General features: G+C 46.8%; 1 protein-coding gene across 4 annotated transcripts in view; it reads left to right on the top strand.

Annotated features, from left to right (window-relative positions):
- Nucleotides 1–23,540, top strand: part of NTF3 (neurotrophin 3) — a 62,830-nt gene that overhangs the window by 1,795 nt on the left and 37,495 nt on the right. The window contains exon 1 of one of the 4 annotated variants that reach the window (XM_079975479.1): nucleotides 846–1,159. The exons of 2 other annotated variants lie outside the window; for them this stretch is intronic. In XM_079975479.1, coding sequence (XP_079831605.1) covers nucleotides 1,142–1,159 — 18 coding nt within the window. In that variant the 5' untranslated portion in view covers nucleotides 846–1,141. Of the gene's footprint in view, nucleotides 1–845; nucleotides 1,160–14,717; nucleotides 14,855–23,540 lie in introns of those variants that run through there. One more of the 4 variants, XM_079975482.1, reaches the window with a different exon arrangement.

Below are 23,540 nucleotides of genomic sequence, written 5' to 3'. Positions count from 1 at the left end.
TGTTTTGCACACACCATTTTCATAATGGGTTCACCTACATATAAAACCTTGAACATTTGCCTAGTTTTGGTGAAATATGTATCAGTAGAATTCATTTGACTTATAGGCATTAACAAAAGAGGAGAAAAAGCAAGCCACCAGAAGCTGAAATCTGATTTGTAAGAGAGAGTCAGAAAGTTTCCAGTATTCCTCTCACCCCCCACCCCCAATATTTTGAATGTATTTGGTACAGAATCTACCAATTTGCAGCCTCCCTGTGCATTTTTGTAGATGCAGGTAGATCACTGTCAATATAGATGTTAAGGCTGCAATCCTATACCCACTAAAATGGACGCAAACTCCATTTAATCTGATGGGACCGTTTTGAGTAGACCGGGGCTGTCATTGGCATCTCTTCTGAGAATTAACAGTGCAAATCTAAGCATGTCTACTGAGAATTCGGTAGGGCTTTCTGCCAGGTAAACGGGCTCAGGATTGCAGCCTCAATTCTTGAAAGCCATGCTAATAATTCCAGGCTGCAGTGCAAGTCAGTTCCGGGTAGCCTTGCACGCACGGGAGACGGGCCTCTAGGCTGCCATCCTGCACGCACTTACCTAGGTGCAAGTCTCCTGGGAGACAGTGGGGCTTGCTTCCGAGGAAACGCACCGCACTTTTTCCCCCCCGGCCAAGCTTTGCTCATGCCAACTCCACTTCCCATCCTTGTAAAACATGCCAGTCGAGGGCTTGAAATTACTTTTAATGCCCGGGAGCGCAAGAGGAGCAATCCAAATGCTGCCCCCCTCTCCCCCCCCCCAAAAAAAATCAGTCTGGGAAAGAAAACTTCGCCCCGAGAGTTTCTTGCTGGTGTTTCCCGGCCCGGATTTGCAAGGGGCCGGCGCCGGAGGAGTGCGCGGCAGCCAAGGGGTTAAGGCGGCGAGCCATCTGGCGGAGCGGGTTTCTTATAGCCGCGCAGATTCAGGTTCGCGGGCGCAGAGGTTGCAGCTCGTCTCTCGGCTCGGAGCCGTGCAAGTTGCGGGGGGCGCCTGCTGCTGCTGCTGCTGCTGCCGGCGGGCGAGCGAGCGAGCCTCTCCAAGGGCCGGATCCTGCGCAGCCAGCTCGCTCTCTTCATGTCGGCTTCCCTGCAAACGGCCCCGCGGATGCCATGCTCACTTCTGCCACGGTAAGGGGACGGGGGTGGCGGGAGGGGGCCGAAACACCCAGCCCACCCCCTTGGCCCGATGAGGTTGGGCCTCACTCGGGCACCGGGCTTGCCTACTCGTGAGTAAAAGCCACGCCGGACTCGCAGCCCCCCGCGCGCGGGGCTGCCCAGGTTGGGGAGCTGGGTCCTCTTCCGAGGGAAAGAGGGATGTACGCGAGGAAATCTGGGGGGGGGGGTTCCCCTGGATTCCCCCCCCCTCCAAGCTTTGGAGGAGACATCGAGCAAGCTCGGTTCCTAACAAAAGCAGGCGGGGAAGGAAGACGCGCGCGGGGGATTCCCCCCCCCCGGCCACCCCCCTCCCCGTCTCTGTTACTCCAGGTAACTCCGATTCCCGCGGCCCGTTCCAGGTGTGGGTCGTCTCCTCCCTCCCCTTTCACGAAGGCGGGGACACCCCCCCCCAAGAAAAAATGTCCCGCGTGGCGCAAATCATTCTCCTTTCCAGAAAATCAAAGGCAAGCTTTGCGCGGCCGCGGGTCGGCGGAGTGCGCCCCGTCCTGTGCGCGGGTGCGGAGGGGGATGAGCCCCCCGTCGGGGCGCCCGAGGGAAGGCGCGCGAGAGGAGCCTCCGCCTTTCTCCTCCTCCTGCTCCTGCAAAAGTCGCCGAGTTTCTCGGGAGACGCTCAGCCCGATGGCTTGCGGGCAGGGAGAGGCGGCGAGAGGCGAGCGCAATCCTGACATGGTTTGGATACTTTTCAGATACAGCCCTTTAATCCTCCCCGTTAAAATAAAAACTAGGAAAGGGCGAAAGTTGGTCTGGATCTCGAAATAGATGGAGAGAAGAGCGGGGGACGGGGGGACGGGACGGACAGACGGCAGGATTTGGGTTTGAATGAAGTTTGCTGGCGGGCGGCTTCTTCGGTCACTTTGCGCGCAGCTATTTGGAGAGGCGAGCAGGAGTCCCAGCGCCTGCGAAGCGGAGGCTGCGCGCTGCGCCCGCGAGCTCCCTCGCGGTATAGCAGGGGCGAGGCGCGTGCGGGAGAGTCGGACTGGATGGGTGATCTTAGGTAGGCTGTATCTCCAAGAGAGGTCTTCAACCCCCCCCCCCCACCGCCCCCAGCATCCAGGCAGTTGGGGGGACCACGTGCGTGCAAGGAAATGCAAGCTTTGCAAAAACAATTTTTTATATACATAAAAAAACACCACATTCCAGGGATCCAGCTGCATTGGTGCAAAACCACAATAATGCAGCGTAATCTGTAATCTCTAAACACGCCTCTTAGGGAAGAAGTGGCAATTTAGAAGAGCAGTAAACCCTTTTATAGCCTGAAGTCTTTCAGGGTATATGAGTATGTGTGTCTGTATGTTGAATTTCTCCCCCACCCCCGAAATAAAATAAATCAAAACTCTGCACATAAAAAAAATGGCACACCTGGGAAAAGATTAGGCTGAATCCTGTTCCCTCACCTGCTCGTTTTGTTTCTCTCCCACACACGTTTTTGTGTGTGTACAGGTCTGGTTTTCTTGTTTTCTGGCAACCTTTGGCTTCCTGTCTGGAGCGGTGCTTTCCCGACTCCGGGGAAGCTTTGCCACTGGAGTCTACTGACCTCATTATCATTATACTACCTGCAGAAAGTAAATAAGGTTGGGTTGTGGTGTCTGCCCCAGCTGATGGTAGCCTAAAGACCGGAAGATAGTGGCAGGAACCTACAGGTGGAACCGATTCTTGCTGTATTTGGGGCTGACATGGAAGCAAAGTGAAATTGGAGAGGTATGGTGCAAATCTGGTCTGGAGCATACCTGTCAACTTACAGATTTGAAAATAAGGGATCAGCAGCCAAAATAAGGGATCGACAATTACTTTGATAAAATACATATTTTGTTGCATGCAAATGGCTTTAGATACCTATTAGGTCCATAAATCACCATATAGCATATATTCAACACAAAAAACAGCAACAATTTGTTGTTGACAAAGGACAGCTGGACATAGAAAGGGCCCCATTACCTTCAGTAGCTTATTTAAGGGACATCATCAATAAGGGACAGCAGCGGGACATGGCGCTGGGATAAGGGACTGTCCCGCCAAATAAGGGACGCTTGACAGTTATGGTCTGGAGGTTAAAGTGAGCAGGTGTGCTCACTGGCATCCAACATACAGGAGGGACACACATTCAGACTTGAATGTTTTGACACTGCTGAGAATGCTATCAAGGGAAGTTGTGGCACTTCCAAGAGGTGCTTGGGGCTCAGGCCTGCGCGGAGCGTATCTTAATGTCCCTCCTTAATGTTCAGTGGGAAGACAAGCCACAGTTGTTTGTTAATGAGGGACAGCTTTCCCTGGGCATTAGTTCTGAGAGCAGGAGGAAAGGTGGGGGTGTGGGAAGGCTAGGATACGGAGGAAGGGTGGTCTTCTTTGTAGTAAAAGCACTTAAAAGATCTGTGCAAATTTCCCTTAGGCGTGGGGAATGAACAATGAAAGGAATGGTCCACGCTTGTAATAAAGAGTGGAAGAAGACATTGAATGGAAAGAGAAGGTAAAGGCAACTGGGGAACAAAGGTTGCTCGCGTGATATATAGTGTTAGGTTCTAGTACTGAAAAGACCTTTTTTTTATTTATAAACACTTACTCACTAATCCTTTGTTCCCCACTAATATGCAGAGTAATTCCTTGAGTATGCTCTGGAAGCATATAAACCGGTTATTATCCTGATTGCATTTCAACAGTGTGGTCAAAGCAGGTATGAGTTAATACTTTCTGGGGCATACTTACTATAGGCATAGTAACATTTAGATATTAACTTGAATTTTAAGATTTTTGGGTGTATGTAGCTATATATGCACACAATAATATAAATATGCAAATAATAAAAGGTATTTATTACTATGTAAATAATATGACAGCTTTTAGTAGCCACCAAAAAGAAAGCCTTCAAGACCTGTTTTATGTGTACAGAAAAGCCCAGTGTAGCCTTCTGGGACTGCAGCACTATGTGTGTGTGTTTGTAGCCCCAACTCCACACAAAGCTAGTAAAAAAGAAAAAGAATGCACTAGATAAATTGACAGACTGTCATGTCTCCCTGATATACCATTAGTTTTCCAGAAGCAGGACATTATTTTGGACGTAGGGAAACATTCATTCTTGTGATTCTCTCACTTTAAGTTCTGAAGTGGCATAGTCTTGGGAGGATCTGGAATTCTGAAGTGGCATAGTCTTTTTCCTGAAGATCTGGAAAACCCTGGGGAGAAAGTGTCATGGCACCTTGGAAAATAATAGGCATATTGTGTTCTTTCATGCAGTGACCTATTTCATCAGGTAATCCCATTATATTGAAATTGCAGTGAATTGATTTGCAGACTTGAGTTGGGGTTTGCTGGAGGATAAAACCAGTTGAGGAGTAATCTTGAAGTTAGAGGCCTGCAATGCACCTCACTGCTAATCCTAATGGCAACATTGCTGCATCACTCTGAGAGCCCGTGTGGTATGGTGTCTGAAGACTTAAATGGCAGAGACCTGGGTCCAAATTTCCAGTTTGCTACCAAGCTTACTGGATGACCTTAGGGAGGTTTCTATTTCTCAGGCTAACCTACCTCATAATATTGTTATACAGTCATACCTCAGGTTACGAACGCTGTGGGTTGCGCGTTTTCGGGTTGTGGACCCAGAAGTAGCGGAACGGGTTACTTCCGTGTTTTGGTGCTTGCACATGAGCAGAAGCGCCGAATCGTGTCATGTGCGTGTGCAGACGCGGCGCTTCAGGCTGCAAACGCTGCGGGTTGCGAACATGCCTCTTGCACGGATCATGTTTGCAACCAGAGGTATGACTGTAATGGGTTCTCTGGAGAAATGATGGACAAGAGGCTGTTTGCAGGTGACCTGTGTTCAGAGGGTCACACAAGGCTGCAAATGGCATTGTGTTGTAAGATGCTTGTGGTAATAATACAGGGCATAATAAAAGGATATGGTGGTAGTGTAGTTGAGATCTGAGGATATAGGCCAGCTGCAGTTGTTTGTAGAGATGGTGAACTCTGGCAAAGTGTGGCAATAGAACAAGGAATAATGTATTGCTTCACCATGGAAATACCTTTCAATTTGCGAAGGAAGTTTGTTTGGTGATAAACAATCACTAGTACTGGAGAAGAAGGAATAAAGGGCCAAATGGGAACTTGGGCTGGTATTTAATACGGAAGAAAACATGAGGTAAACTGGCTATGATGTCAGAATATTTTCCCATCATAATGTGAAGGTAGAGAAAACTGTGATATTTAAGTGCAAAGAACTGCCTTGATGGAACAGACTGTCCATTTAGTTGAGCATTCTGTTTCTAACACTGACCAGTCAGATGCTTGAAGGAAGATGACTGCCATTTCCCCCCCTGCATCTGGTTACTCAAAAGAAGGCCGCTGCTTCTGAACATGGAGATTCAGAGTTTAGGTATCAGAGTTATCAATGAAAGTTGCATCTCCCGTGAATTTTGTCCAGTTCTTTTTGTAAAGCCATTCAAAGCAGAAATCATCTGTCTGACAGTTAAAGATGGTAAGGAACCATGTTCCCAACAGGATCACTAGTGTGGGAAGAAGCCATCATTGTAGATCATCATAGAATTGTAGAGTTGAGAGATCCGGTCCACAGCTGTCCCTGGGTGAGCTCAAACTACCAAGTTTCTGGTTAACAGCCAGACACACTGACCCATTGCGCCAAAGAGATCTGAATGGAAGCAGCTTGTACGCTGTTGTTGGTAACATATGAATTGCCCCAAATCTAGTCTTTCTCATGACAGATTTGTGTGAGTGATAAAGTAGAATATTAAAATTTCACTTCAGTGTGCTTCATCGAGCATTTAACACATCTATCATCTGTATACAAAATAACTTAAAAAAGTGATTTGTGTGTTGGACTAGGACTGGGGAGACACAGTTCAGATTTCCACTGGCCAGTGATGCTCACAGGGTGTGAGTATGAGTCTGTTACTCTCTCTGGCAGCTTCATCTACCTCACAGGGTTGTTGTGAAGATAAACTATAGAGGTAGGGACAACCATGTATGCTGCATAAAGGTAAAGGTAAAGGGACCCCTGACCATTAGGTCCAGTTGTGGCCGACTCTGGGGTTGCGGCGCTCATCTCGCTTTACTGGCCGAGGGAGCCGGCATACAGCTTCCGGGTCATGTAGCCAGCAGGACTAAGCCGCTTCTGGCGAACCAGAGCAACGCATGTAAACGCCATTTACCTCCCCCCTGGAGCGGTACCTATTTATCTATTTGCACTTCGACGTGCTTTCGAACTGCTGAGTCTGAGCAACGGGAGCTCACCCCATCGTGGGGATTCGAACTGTGGACCTTCTGATCGGCAAGTCCTAGGCTCTGTGGTTTAACCAACAGTGCCACCTGCGCCCCTGTATGCTGCGTACAAACGTAATAAAAACAAATCAGGCATTTGGTAGCCTGGGTAGTAGATGGTGAACTAGAAGCTAATAGCTAGATGATATATTTACTATCTCAGCCAGCTGAAATTGGAGGGACAGGAATGTTTTGTAGGCAAAAGGAGTCAAATTTCATGGAAAGATGCACAAAGCCCACTTGAGAAGTTTTGCTCATCCTGTTAAAATGCTCCAGGCTCCCCTCAAAATCCCTTCAATTGCTTTGCTTGAATCCACCCCCTGCAGTTCATATCAGAACTTGCTTCATTGGCAGCCATAGTTCTGTTCAGGAGGAGCAGGTACTGGGTTTGAGGCACAAAGCTAAGGCAGTAATTTCCAAACAGTGGGATAGGGCACACAGTAATAACTGAAGGGTCTGGCCTAAAGGTCTGCCGCCATCTTGCATATTTCCACTGTGCTGCTGGTCAGAATGGGGAACCCCAGAGCAGCATTGATTCTCGCTCTCTTTGCAGTGATGTTGTCCCAAGGGAGCCATGGTATTCTGCGAGGCAGCTTGCGTTGCAGTTGACTGGCGCAGCGGAGTCCCAGAAACATCCTCACTTTTCCAAAAGCATTTGAGTTTGGATTGAATGGAAGGGAGAGCAGAACATTAAGAGACAGTATTACGTGAGCTGTCTTGAAGATGCAAGGAGTATGCCCGCCTATTTCCGGTGTGGGGTGGGGTTGGGGCAGAGCATAATACTGTAAGAGTTCACCATGTGTTATCAGGAACAAGAATCCAAACCACCCAAGTGAAAATGTGCAACTCCGTTTCTTGATTTAGTCGTTTAGTCGTGTCTGAATCTTCGTGACCAGAGCATGCCAGACGCTCCTGTCTTCCACTGCCTCCCACAGCTTGGTCAAACCCATATTCGTAGCTTTGAGAACACTGTCCAACCATCTCGTCCTCTGTCATCCCTTTCTCCCTGTCATCTTCCCAACATCAGGGTCTTTCCCAGGGAGTCTTCTCTTCTCATGAGGTGGCCAAAGTATTGGAGCCTCAGCTTCACGATCTGTCCTTCCAGTGAGCTCTCAGGGCTGATTTCCTTCAGAATGGATAGGTTTGATCTTCTTGCAGTCCATGGGACTCTCAAGGGTCACCTCCAACACCATAATTCAAAAGCATCAATTCTTTGGCAATCAGCCTTCTTTATGGTCCAGTTAACCCACAGATTTATGCTTGGAACCTGCTAGTTCAAACCAGCGTGGCATTATTAACAACAGACAGTAGGCTGCTGGGAGAGATTCGCAATGTATTTTGAGGGCAAAATCCCCCAGATCTGTGCCAAACTGGAAGCCACAGCTAATAGACGTCCTTGGAGCACTGACTAGTTACAGTCTGTGGTATCAGTTTGGGTTGTTGTGGATGCTTGCAGAAGTAAGGTCAGATAGAAGCCCTCTTGATCCCTTCCCACAATGGTAGATGAAATCTAGTTGGAGCTGATTGAATGGATGGGTCTGTGGTTTAGTTCAGGCATAGGCAAACTCGGCCCTCCCGATGTTTTGGGACCACAATTCCCATCATCCCTGACTACTGGTCCTATCAGCTAGGGATGATGGGAGTTGTAGTCCCAAAACATTGGGAGGGCCGAGTTTGCCTATGCCTGGTTAATGCCTTTTTATGGGAGGGATTTATGCCCACCCCTCCCTGGGCCCAGAGGTTTTAGAAAACTACTACCCAGTCTTTAATATTCCCTTTCTGGGTAAATGAGGGGGTGGGTGGTGGGCAGCCAGCTGCACGTGTGCATGGAGGAAACAGTTTATCCAGACTCATCACCACTTGGTTTCAGGCCTAGTTTTAGCACCGAAACAGCCTTGGTTACCCTGGTTGATGACCTTTATCGGAAGAGAGATGCAGGGAGTGAAACCCTCTTGGTTTCCCTTGAAATCTCAGCAACTTTTGTCACCATTGACAGTGGAATGACGCAGGAGTTTTGAGGCATGATGCAGTAGTGGTTCCACTCCTACCAGCCCCAACCCTACAGGAAAGTAGCTCAAGGAGCATGGCCAGATAATAATGGTTCATTTGGAGGAATTCTACCCAAACCCACATCTGCAAGGGGCCCCAGATGCTTAGCTTTTTTAATATATAATTTAAGTCTCTAACACCACTTTGAGGTTTTTTACACTCACATGAGAGAGTAGATAACACCTCCCCAAATCATGTCCACTTGCTGTCATGGGTGGTAATGTCAGCTTCTCCTGTAAGCAGGCAGGTGAGAGGACAAAGTAGTCTGTACAATGCAAGCTTCTTACTCCTTCCTTCCTTCCCCACCATTTGCTTAAAGCAGGAGCCTGGAGTTGCTTCAGATAGCACTTTTGCCAAGCGCTTTAAGAGAGCCCCATTGCTCAGGTGAGAGTGCGTAGATTGTCTTAAAGAGCTTTGCAGAAGCACTCTTTGAAGCAGCCTCCCTTCTTGAGCAATGTTTCCAGGAGGGAGGGGGAGGCTGCTTCAAACAGTGATTTTGCAAAGGGCTTTCAGACACCCCCTTGCACTCCCACTCCTGTTTGAAGCTCCAGAGGCTCACACAGGGGTGCGAGCGCTGCCTAACTTTGAAGGAACTGCAGGTTCCCAAGCGCCCCAAAGCCAGCTGGAAAACCTGTGCAAGGGATTTTGAGAGGTGGGTGGGGCCTCCCACCTGTCAAATTTGGCCTGAGAGGCCAGTCCTGATAAGGATCTGGTCTGTGGAGCCAAAAAGGATCCCCACCCCTGTTATGAAACAAAATGTGCAGGCAGCTATGGGATGAGTCAGCCTGGCTGTTCCCCACCCACCCCTATAGGTGCTTTTGGCCAATGAGTGAAAGCAGAGCTGTGATTGACAAGTGAGTTTTTTAGACACTGGGCTATAGGAATCCCTCCCTGGGGCGCTAAAGAGTTGCTCTTTATTCCTTCCTTTTAGTGCATTCTTCTTTCCTGCTTCCAATTCCTTTTATAATCCTTGGAAAATCTGTACTGTAGTTTGTCCTCCCTCCCTTGCTAGCAACCAAGATTTGTCTTTCCTGTGGTGGGCTTGTCTGAAATAGGTGCTCACTAGAAGCTATTTTCTGCAGAAACTGTTGTTGTTGTTTAGTTGTTTAGTCGTGTCCGACTCTTTGTGACCCCATGGACCAGAGCACACCAGGCACTCCTGTCTTCCACTGCCTCCCGTAGTTTGGTCAGACTCATGCTGGTAGCTTCGTGAACACTATCCAACCATCTCGTCCTCTGTCGTCCCCTTCTCCTTGTGCCCTCTGCAGAAACTACAGTACATTAAATACGGACGGATGTTAAAGAACCTCCCCACTCAAAAGCAAATCAAAGTGTAAATTATCTGCCAGAGATTTATACATGTTCCCTGATGTGCAGGAGCTAAAGTTCAGGCGCTCATTAAGAATTCAATGTGTACAATAAAATAAAAACATTTTATAGCATTTAAAAATCCTGATAATGATCTCCCGTTAATGGTTTTGCTCCACAAATACCCTTGCCAGGGATGTGATCTTGAACGATGATAATGACTCTAACTTGCCTAGATGGAGATGGGTAAATATGTCTGGGTTTCAGAAACTTTTGAAACCTTTGTCCTTTATATAGGTATAAAGTCCAGTTGCAAGCGACTCTGGGGTTGCGGCGCTCATCTTTCTTTACAGGTGGAGGGAGCTGACGTTTGTCCACTCTGCAGACAGTTTTTCCGGGTCATGTGGCCAGCATGACTAAGCCGCTTCTGGCAAACCAGAGCAGCGTGCGGAAACGCTGTTTACCTTCCCGCCAAAGTGGTACCTATTAATCTACTTGCACTTTTTGGCATGCTTTTGAACTGCTAGGTTGGCAGGAGCTGGGACCGAACAACGGGAGCTCATGCCATCACAGGGATTCGAACCGCTGACCAAGCCCAAGGCTAAGTGGTTTAGACCAAGGCGCCACCTGGGCTCCAATATAGGTATATAGGTACTGTACGAATGTAAGACTCGCACCTGCTGCTCTGCCCAGTTTTGCCTTTGGCTCCACTTACCCCAGACATATGGGACACAGGTGACACTGTGGGTTAAACCACTGAGCCTAGGACTTGCTGATCAGAAGGTCGGCGGTTCAAATCCCCGCGACGGGGTGAGATCCCGTTGCTCGGTCCCTGCTCCTGCCAACGTAGCAGTTCGAAAGCACGTCAAAGTGCAAGTAGATAAATAGATACCGCTCCAGCGGGAAGCTAAACGGCGTTTCCGTGCGCTGCTCTGGTTCGCCAGAAGCAGCTTAGTCATGCTGGCCACATGACCCGGAAGCTGTACGCCGGCTCCCTCGGCCAGTAAAGCGAGGTGAGGGCCACAACCCCAGAGTCGGTCACGACTGGACCTAATGGTCAGGGGTCCCTTTACCTTTAATGTGATTCCCCCCAACTGGAAGGTTGGCCATGCGGGAATGCAGTCCTCAGGCTGAGAAAAATATCCCATATCCCTGCTCTAGCAAAACAGTAAGGTCTGGAGGTTCCATAAGGAACTACAGGACCGGGATAATATGGGGGCATGTCTGCTAGTCCCAGATACTTCACCATCCCCACATAGATTTGGCCCTGAAAGACCGAGGGAAAGGTGGGCCCATGGAGGATAGAAGCATCTGCTTGGCTTCCAGTTTTCCAGGTTTGTGGAAAGAATTGGCTTGAGCCAACATGAGAGACGCTTAATGCTCATCTTAAGTTGGCAGTGTTTTTTGTTCGTTGGGTTTCTTAGTTGTTTTTTAAAGAAAATTTATGGAAATAGTTGGCTTTGTTTAGTGTGTGTGGGGGGGGAGAGCACAGTTTGGAGCAGGTTGAGTGGGGTGTTTTGGGGTGCAGATTCCAAATTTGGTTGTATGCCTCAAACGTTTGGTGAGCCACTGCTCCCCCGCTATCCTATTCCTAAAGGAGTAGGCATTTCACTCAGCATCCAATAAGTGCGCGCGCTCTCTCTCTCCAAAGATTGTAATCCTGGAGGAGAAAAAAATTAATCAAATATTAATCTGTGATTGTGCCGCCTTATTTTGCCAATAGTTTCCACCCACCCTTGATAAGGTCCAAAATGTGTATCACTTAGAAAGCTATTATTCTTCAGATTGTGCGGTAGGGTTGGGAAAGACTGGATGGTAAACAAATCTCAAGTTCATATTTCTTTTGCCATGTGCTCACAAAGTGACATTAGGCATGTTACCACTCCTTCAGCCTCAGTCCTACATCTGCAGGGTTTTGTAAGTATTGACGCTGCCGTGTGAAGTGCTTTGGATGGTCTAGGGGAGTTTTTTAATGGTTGATGTTTTAATGTATTTTTAACCTTCTGCTGGAAGCCGCCCAGAGTGGCTGGGGAAACCCAGCTAGATGGGCAGGGTAGAAATAATAAATTATTATTATTAAAATATTAGATATCATTATTGGTCTGGACAATTGTTTTTTCTCCTTATGAGGTGCTCTTCTTGGTTTTATTTCCTACCGGCAAAAGAGCATTTTGGTTAGTCATTTTAGATCTGGAAATAGTTCAGTAGGACTTCAATGTACCAAATAGCATACAGGATTGCATCCTGAAACTTCGCTGTAAATTAAATTCATTTGCTTGCCTCTTAATTAACCACTTCCTTAGTGCCGTCAAAATACCTACCTTTGGTATGTGCTTTTGTCTAAGTTTTTTTTAAAAAATTTTTTTGGTAAGTCTTGGTCTATATTTTGTCAGCTCTGTCCAGTCATTAGGTCTGCTGGTGCTCAGCAAATGCATGGAGGGAAAGCAGGGGCACAGATGCTGTCCTTGCCACAAACATTCCCGCAGGCTCCACTTCAGATCTCTGCATACTGAATGTGAAGACCTGAAGGGGTATTCTAAGCACTGAAGATGTTCAGAATCCCTCCTTAGACCTTTGAGCTGAACATGCAAAGATTGGGAGTGGAGCAGGCAAGGCTGTGGCGTCTTCTGATCTATGTGGTCTTTAAATACAAGTAGACCTAATGGCTAAGTAGGTCTTTTTCTCAGAGCAACAGAATTTAGTTTGACTTTCTTTTTTGTGGTGCACTAAAGGGCTCTACTGAGGAAGCAACCCCCAATTCTAGGCTAGGTAAAATGGTTGGACTGTTCATCCCTAGAGTACTATAGTGTTGCTGGAGCATGCCTATCCCATAATTTCACCAGGATGCTCTCCTTGTCTCCACCAGAAGCCGTGAGTTGAGTATTGTGGGCCAAGGTAAGGTTAAACAGGTACCCTCCCTGCTACTGAAGGCTTAAAAAAAAAATCCAGCAGGCATTCTGATTTTAACCGTTTTATAAATAATTTTTTTTTTAGTTTTTACACATATTTTCCTGCATAACATCCTTTTAAACATCCTTTTGAATTTTTTGGCTATCACAGCCTGAGACTTCCTTCAATCTCGACTGATGGTTTTCTAAAGTCTTTATAATTATGCATTTTGTTACTATAGTTATTGCTATAAACTCAAATTTCCAATACATCTATTCTTAATTCTCTTCACAATAGTTTATAAATTACTCCTTACAAAACTTCTTTTAACCCTACAAACGATGTCAATTGATTATGATTGCTTTCCAGATATGTCGAAAACTTCTTCCATTCCTTTAGGAAAGTCTGGTCCTGCTGGTTCCGAATTTTCCCTGTTTTAACTCATTTTTTGTTTTCATTGCATTGAGCTTCTTGTGTACCACTTAGCAGTGTTAGAAACTCAGACATATAAGCTAGGTGCCAAATGGGTCCTTAAACCAGGGTTAAAGTCGCCAAAACGCAATGTCTAGTTGCCATTTTTGGGCAAGACGGCTCTAAAGTTTTATTTTCCAGATAATGGACTGACTGATTATCAGACAGTATATATGTGGACTGTCACTGGATAAAGAGACTTTTCTTCTTGAAGTTCTCCAAGTTCTTAACCTAGCTCAAGGTTGTCACTTCAGCTAGATGTTTAGGTGACAACCTTCAGCTAAGTTAAGAACTTGGAGAACTTAAAGAAGAAAAGTCACTTTATCCAGTAACAGTCCACATATATACTGTCTGATTCCTGCCTCTTTTTCTTAATGCTTCTCCCACTGTGGTCTATGATTAAATGATTTTTGCAGGTTTTTGTTGTGCTTCAGATACATATATTGGGGGGTAATTATGACTCTAGCATACTACCTTGAACTCTTGTTGTCGTAAAGGTAAAGGGACCCCTGACCATTAGGTCCAGTCGTGACCGACTCTGGGGTTGCGGTGCTCATCTCGCTTTATTGGCCGAGGGAGCCAGCATGCAGCTTCCGGGTCATATGGCCAGCATGACTAAGCCGCTTCTGGAGAACCAGAGCAGCACACGGAAATGCTGTTTACCTTCCCACTGGAGTGGTACCTATTTATCTACTTGCACTGATGTGCTTTCGAACTGCTAGGTGGGCAGGAGCAGGGACTGAGCAACGGGAGCTCACCCCGTCGCGGGGATTCGAACCGCCGACCTTCTGATCAGCAAGCCCAAGAGGCTCTGTGATTTAACCCACAGCGCCACCTGCATCCCATAAGACATGGTTACCCACCCACAAACCATGTGCACCCACACGTGCACAAACGTGCCCTCTCTCTCCCCACCCAGCACTTCGGGTTGAAAAACATATTTCACATTTTGAAGCCTATTTGCTCACGTGGTGGCATGTGATCTTCCTGGAGCTTGCAGCTGGGGAAGGAGGGTTATTCCTTTTCCCTCCAGCTGCACTTTCCAGGAAGAACATTCCACCCACCCCCACAATTAGGCGTGAACAAATTAGACTCCGGGAACCAGCGGATGACTTTCCCCCCCAAGCCTAATTGTAGTGTGAGGGCAGTTTCGGGGTGTGTGCAAGCAGCGAAGCGGGAGGGGAAGGCGAACATTTGCTTCTTCATCTTGAGGAGCGGTTCATAGAATCATAGACCTGGAGAGCTGGAGGAATCTCAGCTAAAGCATCCATGAAAGATGACCATCCAACCTCTGCTTAAAAACCTCCAAGGAAGGTCCACAATCTCTCGAGGGAGACCGTTCCACTCTCAAACAGCTCTTCCTCTCGGAAAGTTTAGTCAGAAAGTTTAGTCAGCATTTGTTATTAGATTTAGTCAGAAAGTTTAGTCAGAAAGTTTAGTCCTGATGTTTAGTCAGAATCTCCTTTCTTGTAACTTGAATCCATTGATTCGGGTCCTAGCCTGCGGAGCAGCAGAAAACAAGCTTGCTCCATCTTGCTGTGAGCTAGATGGGAAGGTGTCATGGGCCACATTCAACCTGTGGACTAATGGTTTCTCTGCATTTCAATAAGCATTACAGTACTGCATCTGCGGCTTGTACGTGTGGCAAATGTATTTTGGTAGAAGGTAATTAATATAGGCGTATTACTAAAAATGTTCTTTTTTTCAACTCTTACTGTATTTTTTGCTCTATAAGACTCACTTTTTCCCTCCTAAAAAGTAAGGGGAAATGTGTGTGTGTCTTATGGAGCGAATGCAGGCTGCGCAGCTATCCCAGAAACCAGAACAGCAAGAGGGATTGCTGCTTTCACTGCACAGCGATCCCTCTTGTTGTTCTGGCTTCTGAGATTCAGAATATATTTTTTTTCTTGTTTTCCTCCTCCAAAAATTAGGTGCGTTTTGTTGTCTGGTGCGTCTTATAGAGTGAAAAATACGGTAATTATTTCAGCATTTGTTATTAGATTTCCACCCACTATCACTGCTGAAATAAATGAGCATTTGTCTAATCAACAGTGGTCTTGTTACTTCATGTAGCTTACTAGTTATCCTAAACAGTTTATTTCCTACATTGGTGTTCACTATTTTGCAGCAGCGTTCTCCTCTCTGATTATCCATGTTTTTAGTTCCAAGTTATTCAGTAACCATCTAATTTTTCCTTATAAGCCACTCCCTCTTGGTTTCTCTTCTAGGAAATGCCTGCAATTTACATTTATAAAAGGCACTTACAATATCCCATCTTTATTGTGCATCAGCAATGCTCTATTGAGCACATTGGGCAAAATCCATTTGGAAATTGTTCTGTGCAAGGTTTTTTGAAATGAACAGCGGCTGCACGAGAGGCCGGGTTCAGCAATATATATTTCTAGAATGTTTAAATTTTGTTGCTTTTGATTTTATGTCACTTGAATATTGCTTAATTGATATAATGATAGGCTACTTTGAGAGCTTCCTAAGAAGCAGGGACAAAATGTTGTTAGGTAAATATGCAGTGTTGGAGAACTTCGTGAGGGATCGAGTCTATTAGAATCCTTTGAACAGTAAATAGATTCAGTGGCGTAGCGGGGGTGCAGGGGGGGCCGGCCGCACCGGGCGCAACATCTGGGGGTTAGGGTTAGGGGGTGCAAATCCACGGGTTAGGGGGCACAAATTACTTGCCTTGCCCCGGATGCTGACAACCCACGCTATGCCACTGAATAGATTTGCAACTTTCAGTTCAGATGGCACCTGTGCATTTATCATAACATACAGTTTGAGCCAATAGGGACACGGGTGGTGCTGTGGGTAAAACCTCAGCACCTAGGACTTGCCGATCGCATGGTCAGCGGTTCGAATCCCCGCAGCGGGGTGCGCTCCCGTTGCTTGGTCCCAGCGCCTGCCAACCTAGCAGTTCAAAAGCACCCCCGGGTGCAAGTAGATAAATAGGGACTGCTTACTAGCGGGAAGGTAAACGGCGTTTCCGTGTGCTGCGCTGGCTCACCAGAGCAGCTTCATCACGCTGGCCACGTGACCCGGAAGTGTCTGCGGACAGCGCTGGCTCCCGGCCTCTAGAGTGAGATGAGCGCACAACCCCAGAGTCTGTCAAGACTGGCCCGTATGGGCAGGGGTACCTTTACCTTTACCTTTACCTTTACAATTTGAGCCAGAGGTTTTTTTCCCTCCAAACCATTTTCACATTACAAACTCATTTCTAGTATTCATATCCCAGAATCGTATCCAGGACAACTATTCCCCACTATACTTTTTTTTTTTTGCCATACCGCCATACAGATTTTGCCTGGTTGTGTTTTATATTATTTTCTCTCATATGTATTTGTTTGGAATTTTTTCCAGCCTAGAATGTTTGATTTTTCGCCATATTTTTTTAACCTTCCCTGATCCGTTTGTCTTGTTGTTCTTCTGGTTATTGCCCTATTGTTTACGACGTGTCCCAGATTAATGCAGTCTGTAAATTTTAGCTATGTTCCATTGACCCTCGTCACATTGAAATAATTCAGCATCTTGTTAAAACAAATACCAGTGGAACTTCTGATACTTGTGGTATACCCCCAACCACTCTCTCTGCCTTGGTACTTTATTGTTTTTCATTACTGTGAATGCTTTAGTGCTGCCCATCATTTGAGTGCTGAGTGGGTGGGTGGATGCATTGCAGCATTAGAGAAATTGTGTCTGCTGTTGCATTTGTCTGAAAGCTGCATTTTATTACTTTAACAGCTTCCATGCACCCACATTGCCTCCTCTTCCCTCCAGACAAACGCTGTTGTAAACTGAGATCATTTTTTCTTGCCTTTGGGTATGGTCATGTCATTTCCCCTTTTTGAATTCCTCCACCAGCTCCCAGTTCCCCTCTACTGCCTCAGACCTCATGCCACAAGCTTGTAATAGTTCAGGCTTCTATGCTTGGCGCAGATGTTAACACCTCTGCATCTTTGTAAGCCTTTAGAAATGGCTGTCCCCTTCGTTGCTCTGTTGCCCATGTGTGCAATGGGTCTGTTTGAATAACTGTTCTATAAAATGTCCTCTTTCAGTTTGGGAAAGTATGTTTTGAGAGGTGGTGTATAAGTAAATAACTTATATTTATTTTTTTAATTTTTCAAACTTAGTACTTCGCCATCATGACCTAGTGGGCTTTGAGTAGATTTCTTGCCCAGCGGCGTAGTGTGGGTTGTCAGCACCCGGGGCAAGGCAAGTAATTTGCGCCCCCTAACCCGGGGCAAGGCAAATAATTTGCGCCCCTAACCCCTAACCTGCCGCCGCTGCCAGCTTCTTCTTGCTGCTGCCTGGGCTGGGGTATTTACGGTAAGGTAGCCACAGCGGCGGGGGCAGGTCCGTGTCAGGTGATCTGAGGTGAGTTGCCGCTGGCGCTGCCACCCAAACGACGCCGCTTGCCCGGAGGAGGAGGACAGAGAGGCGAGGAAAATGCAACATGGCCCAGCAGCTGCAGCAGCAGCGGCGGGGCTGTGAGGAGGGGCTGCCTGGCGCGCCCTCCGCGGCCCTGACACGTGGGGACCGCGGCGAGCGCTGAGAGCCGCTGCCTGCCGGACGCCTTCAGCCCGGACGCGCGCACAGCTCGTCGGTTCCGCGAGACATGGGGCTCTGCTACAGCCTGCGCCCGAGGCTCTTCGGCGACTCCGGAGGCGGCCAGTGCACCCCCCCCAGATGTTGCGCCCAGTGCGGCCGGCCCCCCCCCCCTGCACCCCCACGCTAGGCCACTGTTCTTGCCTAGAAAGGTGGTGTGTATGTGTGTGTGTGTGTGTGTGTGTGTGTGTGTGTGTACACACGTACGGTGGCTCACAACACTTCATCCCCATATAGCATTATCAAGAGACTCAAGATAGGATGCAACTGTAATTGTACTGCAGACACTGGAGATGGCCCTGGAGGTCCCTTTCAAGTCTATGGTTCTGTGATTCTGTAATTCTATGAACAGGATAACTTTCTGGATAACACTAAATTGGTGGATCCACTTCAGTCTGGGTTCAGGATTGGTTTCAGGACTAAATCAGCCTTGGTGGCTCTGGTGAGTGTCCTTCATTCAGAGAGGGATGAGGAATTGTGACCTATTAACTCTTTCTCATTCTCTCAATGGCCTTTGACCATGTAATAATAATAATAATAATAATACTTTAAAAACTGGGCTCAGGGCGGCTAACAGCAAATATAAAATATTGATTAAAATGCGACTTAAAAACAGCATAAAATACAACATAAAATGCAGCATCAATATCAATAAAATACAAAAATTCAGGGGCCATTTTGGAAAAAACAAAATCAAAATCCAGTCAGTAGACATCAAATGATCACCAGGGCTAACTGGCCAAGTTGGTCCTGCTAGGGCCAGCAAGGAGACCAGGGAAGAATTTAAATGTGGGGTCCTAGAAAGGATTTCTTCATAGAAGAGGAAAAGGAAAAGGGGATAGAGGATCAGGCTAATTCAAATTGAAGGCCAGGTGGAAAAGCTCTGTCTTACAGGCCCTGCGGAAGGAGATCAAGTCCTGCAGGACCCTAGTCTTGTGGGACAGAGCATTCCACCAGGTTGGAGCCATCACCGAAAAAGCCCTGGCCCTGATGGAGGATAGTCTGGCTTCCTTAGGGCCCGGGACCTTTAAGCTATTGTTATTCATGGACCTTAGGGTCCTCTGCGGGACATACCAGGAGAGGTGGTCCCGTAAGTACGAGGGTCCTAGGTGTTCTCCTGGATCGCCTGGGTGAAGGCTCAGCATTCCAGTGGTTCTGTTCTTATGATTGAATCTAGACGAGAGGACTAGTGGAGTGTTCTGTTCCCCTTGGCATTTGTGCCATGATGTTCCACAAGCACCATTTCATCCCTGATGCCATAAAGCCCACTGGACATGGTCCTTAGGAGATTTCCAGCGCTGTTTCTCCATAACATCTGAACCAGGAGGGGTTGCAAGCCATGGGCCAGTGCCTCACTGCTGTGGCGAACCCTTATGCACCATATTGATCACCACAATTATCTGGAAGAGTGCTCCCAGGTGTTCCCCATGTCACAGCAGCCCAACTGGCCTCAACTGGAAGCCAGGCAGTTAGCACTGACGGTCCCATGTTGTGGAGCACTCTTCCAGCAGAAGTTTGGCAGGCTACTGACTTTCACATGTGTCTTGAAGACCTCTTATGTTGATGGGACTATGCAGCTCTTTAAAGATTATTTTTGTTCTGTTTCATTGGTGCTGTGTGTTTTTTTCTTTATGTGCTGTGAATGTGATAGTTTACGTAAGTTAGTAGTATGCAAATACTTCTGTTGATAATAAAATTAACAAGTCTTTCCTAGAGTTGGAAGGGACTCTGAGAATCATCTAGCGCAATGCAGGAATATACAGCTGTCCCATTTGGGGATTGAACCTGCAACCTTGGTGTTATTAGCACCATGTTCTAACCAACTGAGCTATCCAGGCTGAGCTTAGTTGATTGCATTCCTGCAAGTGTAGGGAAGCCCATGGTCCCCCAGACATTGCTGGAAAACAGCCCCCTTCCCTCCCGGCTGAGGCTGATAGTACAGTACAGTGGTACCTTGGGTTACATACGCTTCAGGTTACATACGCTTCAGGTTACACACTCTGCTAACCGAGAAATAGTGCTTCAGGTTAAGAACTTTGCTTCAGGATAAGAACAGAAATCGGGCTCTGGCGGCACGGCGGCAGGAGGAGGCCGCATTAGCTAAAGTGGTGCTTCAGGTTAAGAACAGTTTCAGGTTAAGAATGGATCTCCGGAACGAATTAAGTACTTAACCTGAGGTACCACTGTAGTTACAGCCCAGCAGCTGGAGGGCTTTAGTGTCTTCCTCACTTGTAAGCCACACTCGTGTGCAATATTCAACCTGCTATGTTGTTTTCGTTCTGCTTTTTAACAGCTGGTGTAGGACTGTTTACTTTGGTGCTATTTTTGCGCAGGTGATTGCAGTGTGAACAATATGCCACGGTTACCTTTGAACATGGGAGTGGTGGTGGTAGCTGGATGGACCAGTTTGGTGATGTTCCCTTTTGCCTTTAGGGGGAGAAGCAGCTCTGAGAAGCAGGTGACTTTCCCCCCCGTTTCTCAGCCAGCCGTTTAAATGGTCAGCCCTTTATTTTGAAAACTTCCTTATTTCTGACCCCTTGCAGAGTAAGGCGAGCAACTGCAAGGACTTAAAAAATGTGTGACGTGTGTACAGCCATGCAGAACTTTGGAGAAGGCTCAGGCGGGACTCTCAGAGATCAAGCTGTGCCATGGAGACACCGGGAGATGGTTTGTGTGTTTGGAGGACCCAGAAGAACAGAGTTCAAGAGCAAGCCCCAGACCTCAGTATCTCATCTTGGCCATCTAGTCTAACCCCCAGCAATGAAATCTCAACTGAAGTTACTATTCACTTCTATGTCACAAAGTAAAATGCTTCACTTGGGACACTGTCGAGCTAAGGGCCAAGTTTTCCCTGATGACATTTTTTCCCCAGCTAGAGGGCTGTCATACTCTCAAGATATCCTCGAAATATACAAAGTGGCCGCCGAGGCCATATAACACCAGTTCTGAAAGACCTACGTTGGCTCCCAGTACGTTTCTGAGCACAATTCAAAGAGTTGGTGCTGACCTTTAAAGCCCTAAACGGCCTCAGTCCTGTATACTCGAAGGAGCGTCTCCACCCCCATCGTCCCCCCAGACACTGAGGTCCAGCTCCGAGGGCCTTCTAGCGGTTCCTTCCCTCCAAGAAGTGAGGTTACAGGGAACCAGGCTGAGGGCCTTCTCGGTGGTGGCCCTGTGGAACGCCCTCCCATCAGATGTCAAGGAAATAAACAACTATCTGACTTTTAGAAGGCATCTGAATGCAGCCCTGTTTTTAATGTTTTATTGCTTTATTGTTATTAATATTTTGTTGGGAGCTGCCCAGAGTGGCTGGGGAAACCCAGCCAGATGGGCGGGGTATAAATAGTAAATAATTATTATTATTATTATTATTATTATTATTATTATTATTATTATTATACACAGGTCCTCCCTGCAGAGAAACCTGGCCTGTCATAATGAGGGGAATTTAAGGAGCTTAAAACAGAATCATAAGATCTAGCAGTCAGCTTTGTGTCCCTGAAGTCCTCTGGAATTAAAAAAAAGGACTCTACTTTATTCCATGCAAACAGGCATGGTGAGACTAGGCAATGAGTCCCACAGAGTGGATGCTACCAGTTGTAAAATCCCTGCTTCTTGGGATGGCAGCAGGCTCTGCGCTGAACATTGTTTGATGCAGTGGGGACTGAAAACATTTTACTGCCAGCAGCATAACATGCATTATGCCCTCCTTAGTAAAAATATAAGAACAAACCAAATAGTTTGCATTTTGCTGCTCTTTAATTCTATCACAATATCCTCTGCCTGGGGTGAGTGGCCTTGCTTTGCCTAATTATAGTGCTGGCTCTGGTTTGATGAAGGGAAGTTGTCTCTAAAGTATTCTCCACCCGGACTAAATGCTAAATGCTACCACTGAATGATCAGTATTTTGTGTGTTTTGATTATTTAAAATTATTTATAACTCGTCTGATGTCAAATTGAGCTCAAGAATTTATTTAAAATTTCACAACAATAAATAAACAACAGAAAACAAACAACAACAATATTAAAGCAAAGAGGAGCTGACTGCCATTTTATTGCTGCAGAGTTAACAATTCATAAATCCCTAAGGAACATGACCAGCTCTTACCTGGTGTTGAAAAGGAGTCAAGGTTGGTGCCAGATAAATATTTTAGGGGAGGGTGTTTAGCATTTAGGGCACCACCATAGAAATGGGTGTTTTTTATCTATATATCCCAGGGTTCTGTGCAGTTAATTTTTTATTCACATTAATAGTTTGTCCTTGGATAGTGAATGTTGCATTGGAGTGTATTTTTTTTTTGGGGGGGGGGACAATCATTTTTTCCTCCTTTTCACTTCCAGAATACTCTGCATATGTGGGACTGTACATGCAAATTGTAGGGGCTGCCTTACAGAAGTCTGTGAAGACGGGGATTCCCTCCGAACCGTTGTTATCCGGAGCTGGGGAACGGTCACTTCATTGTGTCTGATAAAATACTGTGAATGGGGAATGGGTCTTGGAATGCTGGGGGCAGAGCGGATGCCATGGGAATGTGTATCCAATTATGTTCTATGGACTGCGCTGTGGTCTGGAATAGGGGTCCTTTCTTGTGATGCAAAACATCTGGCATCCATAAAGTGCTTTCTTTTCCTTTGTCACACATGCACATGCAGTCATGCTTCTCAGTACTATGGTGCAAAATAATCAGTCGGGAGTTTCTGTGAGAAATGGATTTGGGAGACAGGGAGGGGGGGATGCCCCTTCTGCAGCCAGGAGCTAAGTTACCAAGGATTTTTGAGAACTGGAAAGGAGATGTGTTTCTGCTGGAGTTTAATATGAGCATACTTTTGAGTGTCTGTGGATAAGCAGCAGTGTCTGTGGATGAAGGACAGAGGAGGAATGCTCTTAGAGCAGGGGTCACCAGGGGGCCGGTCCACTGTCCCTCAGACCTTGTGGGGGGCCAACTATTTTTTTTTTTTAAATGAACGAATTCCTATGCCCCACAAATATCCCAGAGATGCATTTTAAATAAAAGGACACATTCTACTCATGTAAAAGCACACTGCTTCCCGGACGGTCCGCGGGCTGGATTTAGAAGGCGATTGGGTCGCATCCGGCCCCCGGGCCTTAGTTTGCCTACCCATGTCTTAGAGGAAAGAGAGCAACGCAGGAAACTTATTTGTCCTTTTCCACACTGTTTCACTGAGCAAAACTTCAACTGCTACAGCTCCCTGGTGTTTTTGCATGGCTATGACACACACTAGCAACCTTCAGTTGCTCTTCACGGACAGCAACAGTAAGTGGACATTTATCCCCATAGTCCCTGCCCCCTTTTCTTCCATTTATATTTCAATTTTTTCTGTCATGGCTGAATCCCAGGTAATGTGCACAAGGTTCCATGGTTCCATCTAGACTTCAGACCATACCCTTCACAGTGTTCAAAACTCCCATTGTTCTAGGAGCATTTTGCAGCAGGGAATTTCATTAAGGCGAATAGTTTCTGTGCTCTGGGCGCCATACTGTGCCTAAGATTTCAGATTAAAACTGCAGAGTGGAAGGAAAGGACGATCTTTTTCTGCCTCCCCACTTCCAGCTACTCTCTGAAGACTGGAGAAGAGACCCCCTTAAGAATATTAGTGGGGTGGGCAGGGGAAGGAACTGGGCCATGCGAAAAAGGAACATAATATTTTAGCTGCAGTTCATTCATTTTCAGCTTTGTATTCTTGTCATAAAGAAGCACGTCCAGACATTCAGTTG

This window comes from Podarcis cretensis (genome assembly GCF_951804945.1).
Source record: "Podarcis cretensis genome assembly, chromosome: 5".
Taxonomy (NCBI): domain Eukaryota; kingdom Metazoa; phylum Chordata; class Lepidosauria; order Squamata; family Lacertidae; genus Podarcis; species Podarcis cretensis.
The sequence above is the reverse complement of the archived record's forward strand: the minus strand, read 5'-3'. Positions and strand labels throughout refer to the sequence as shown.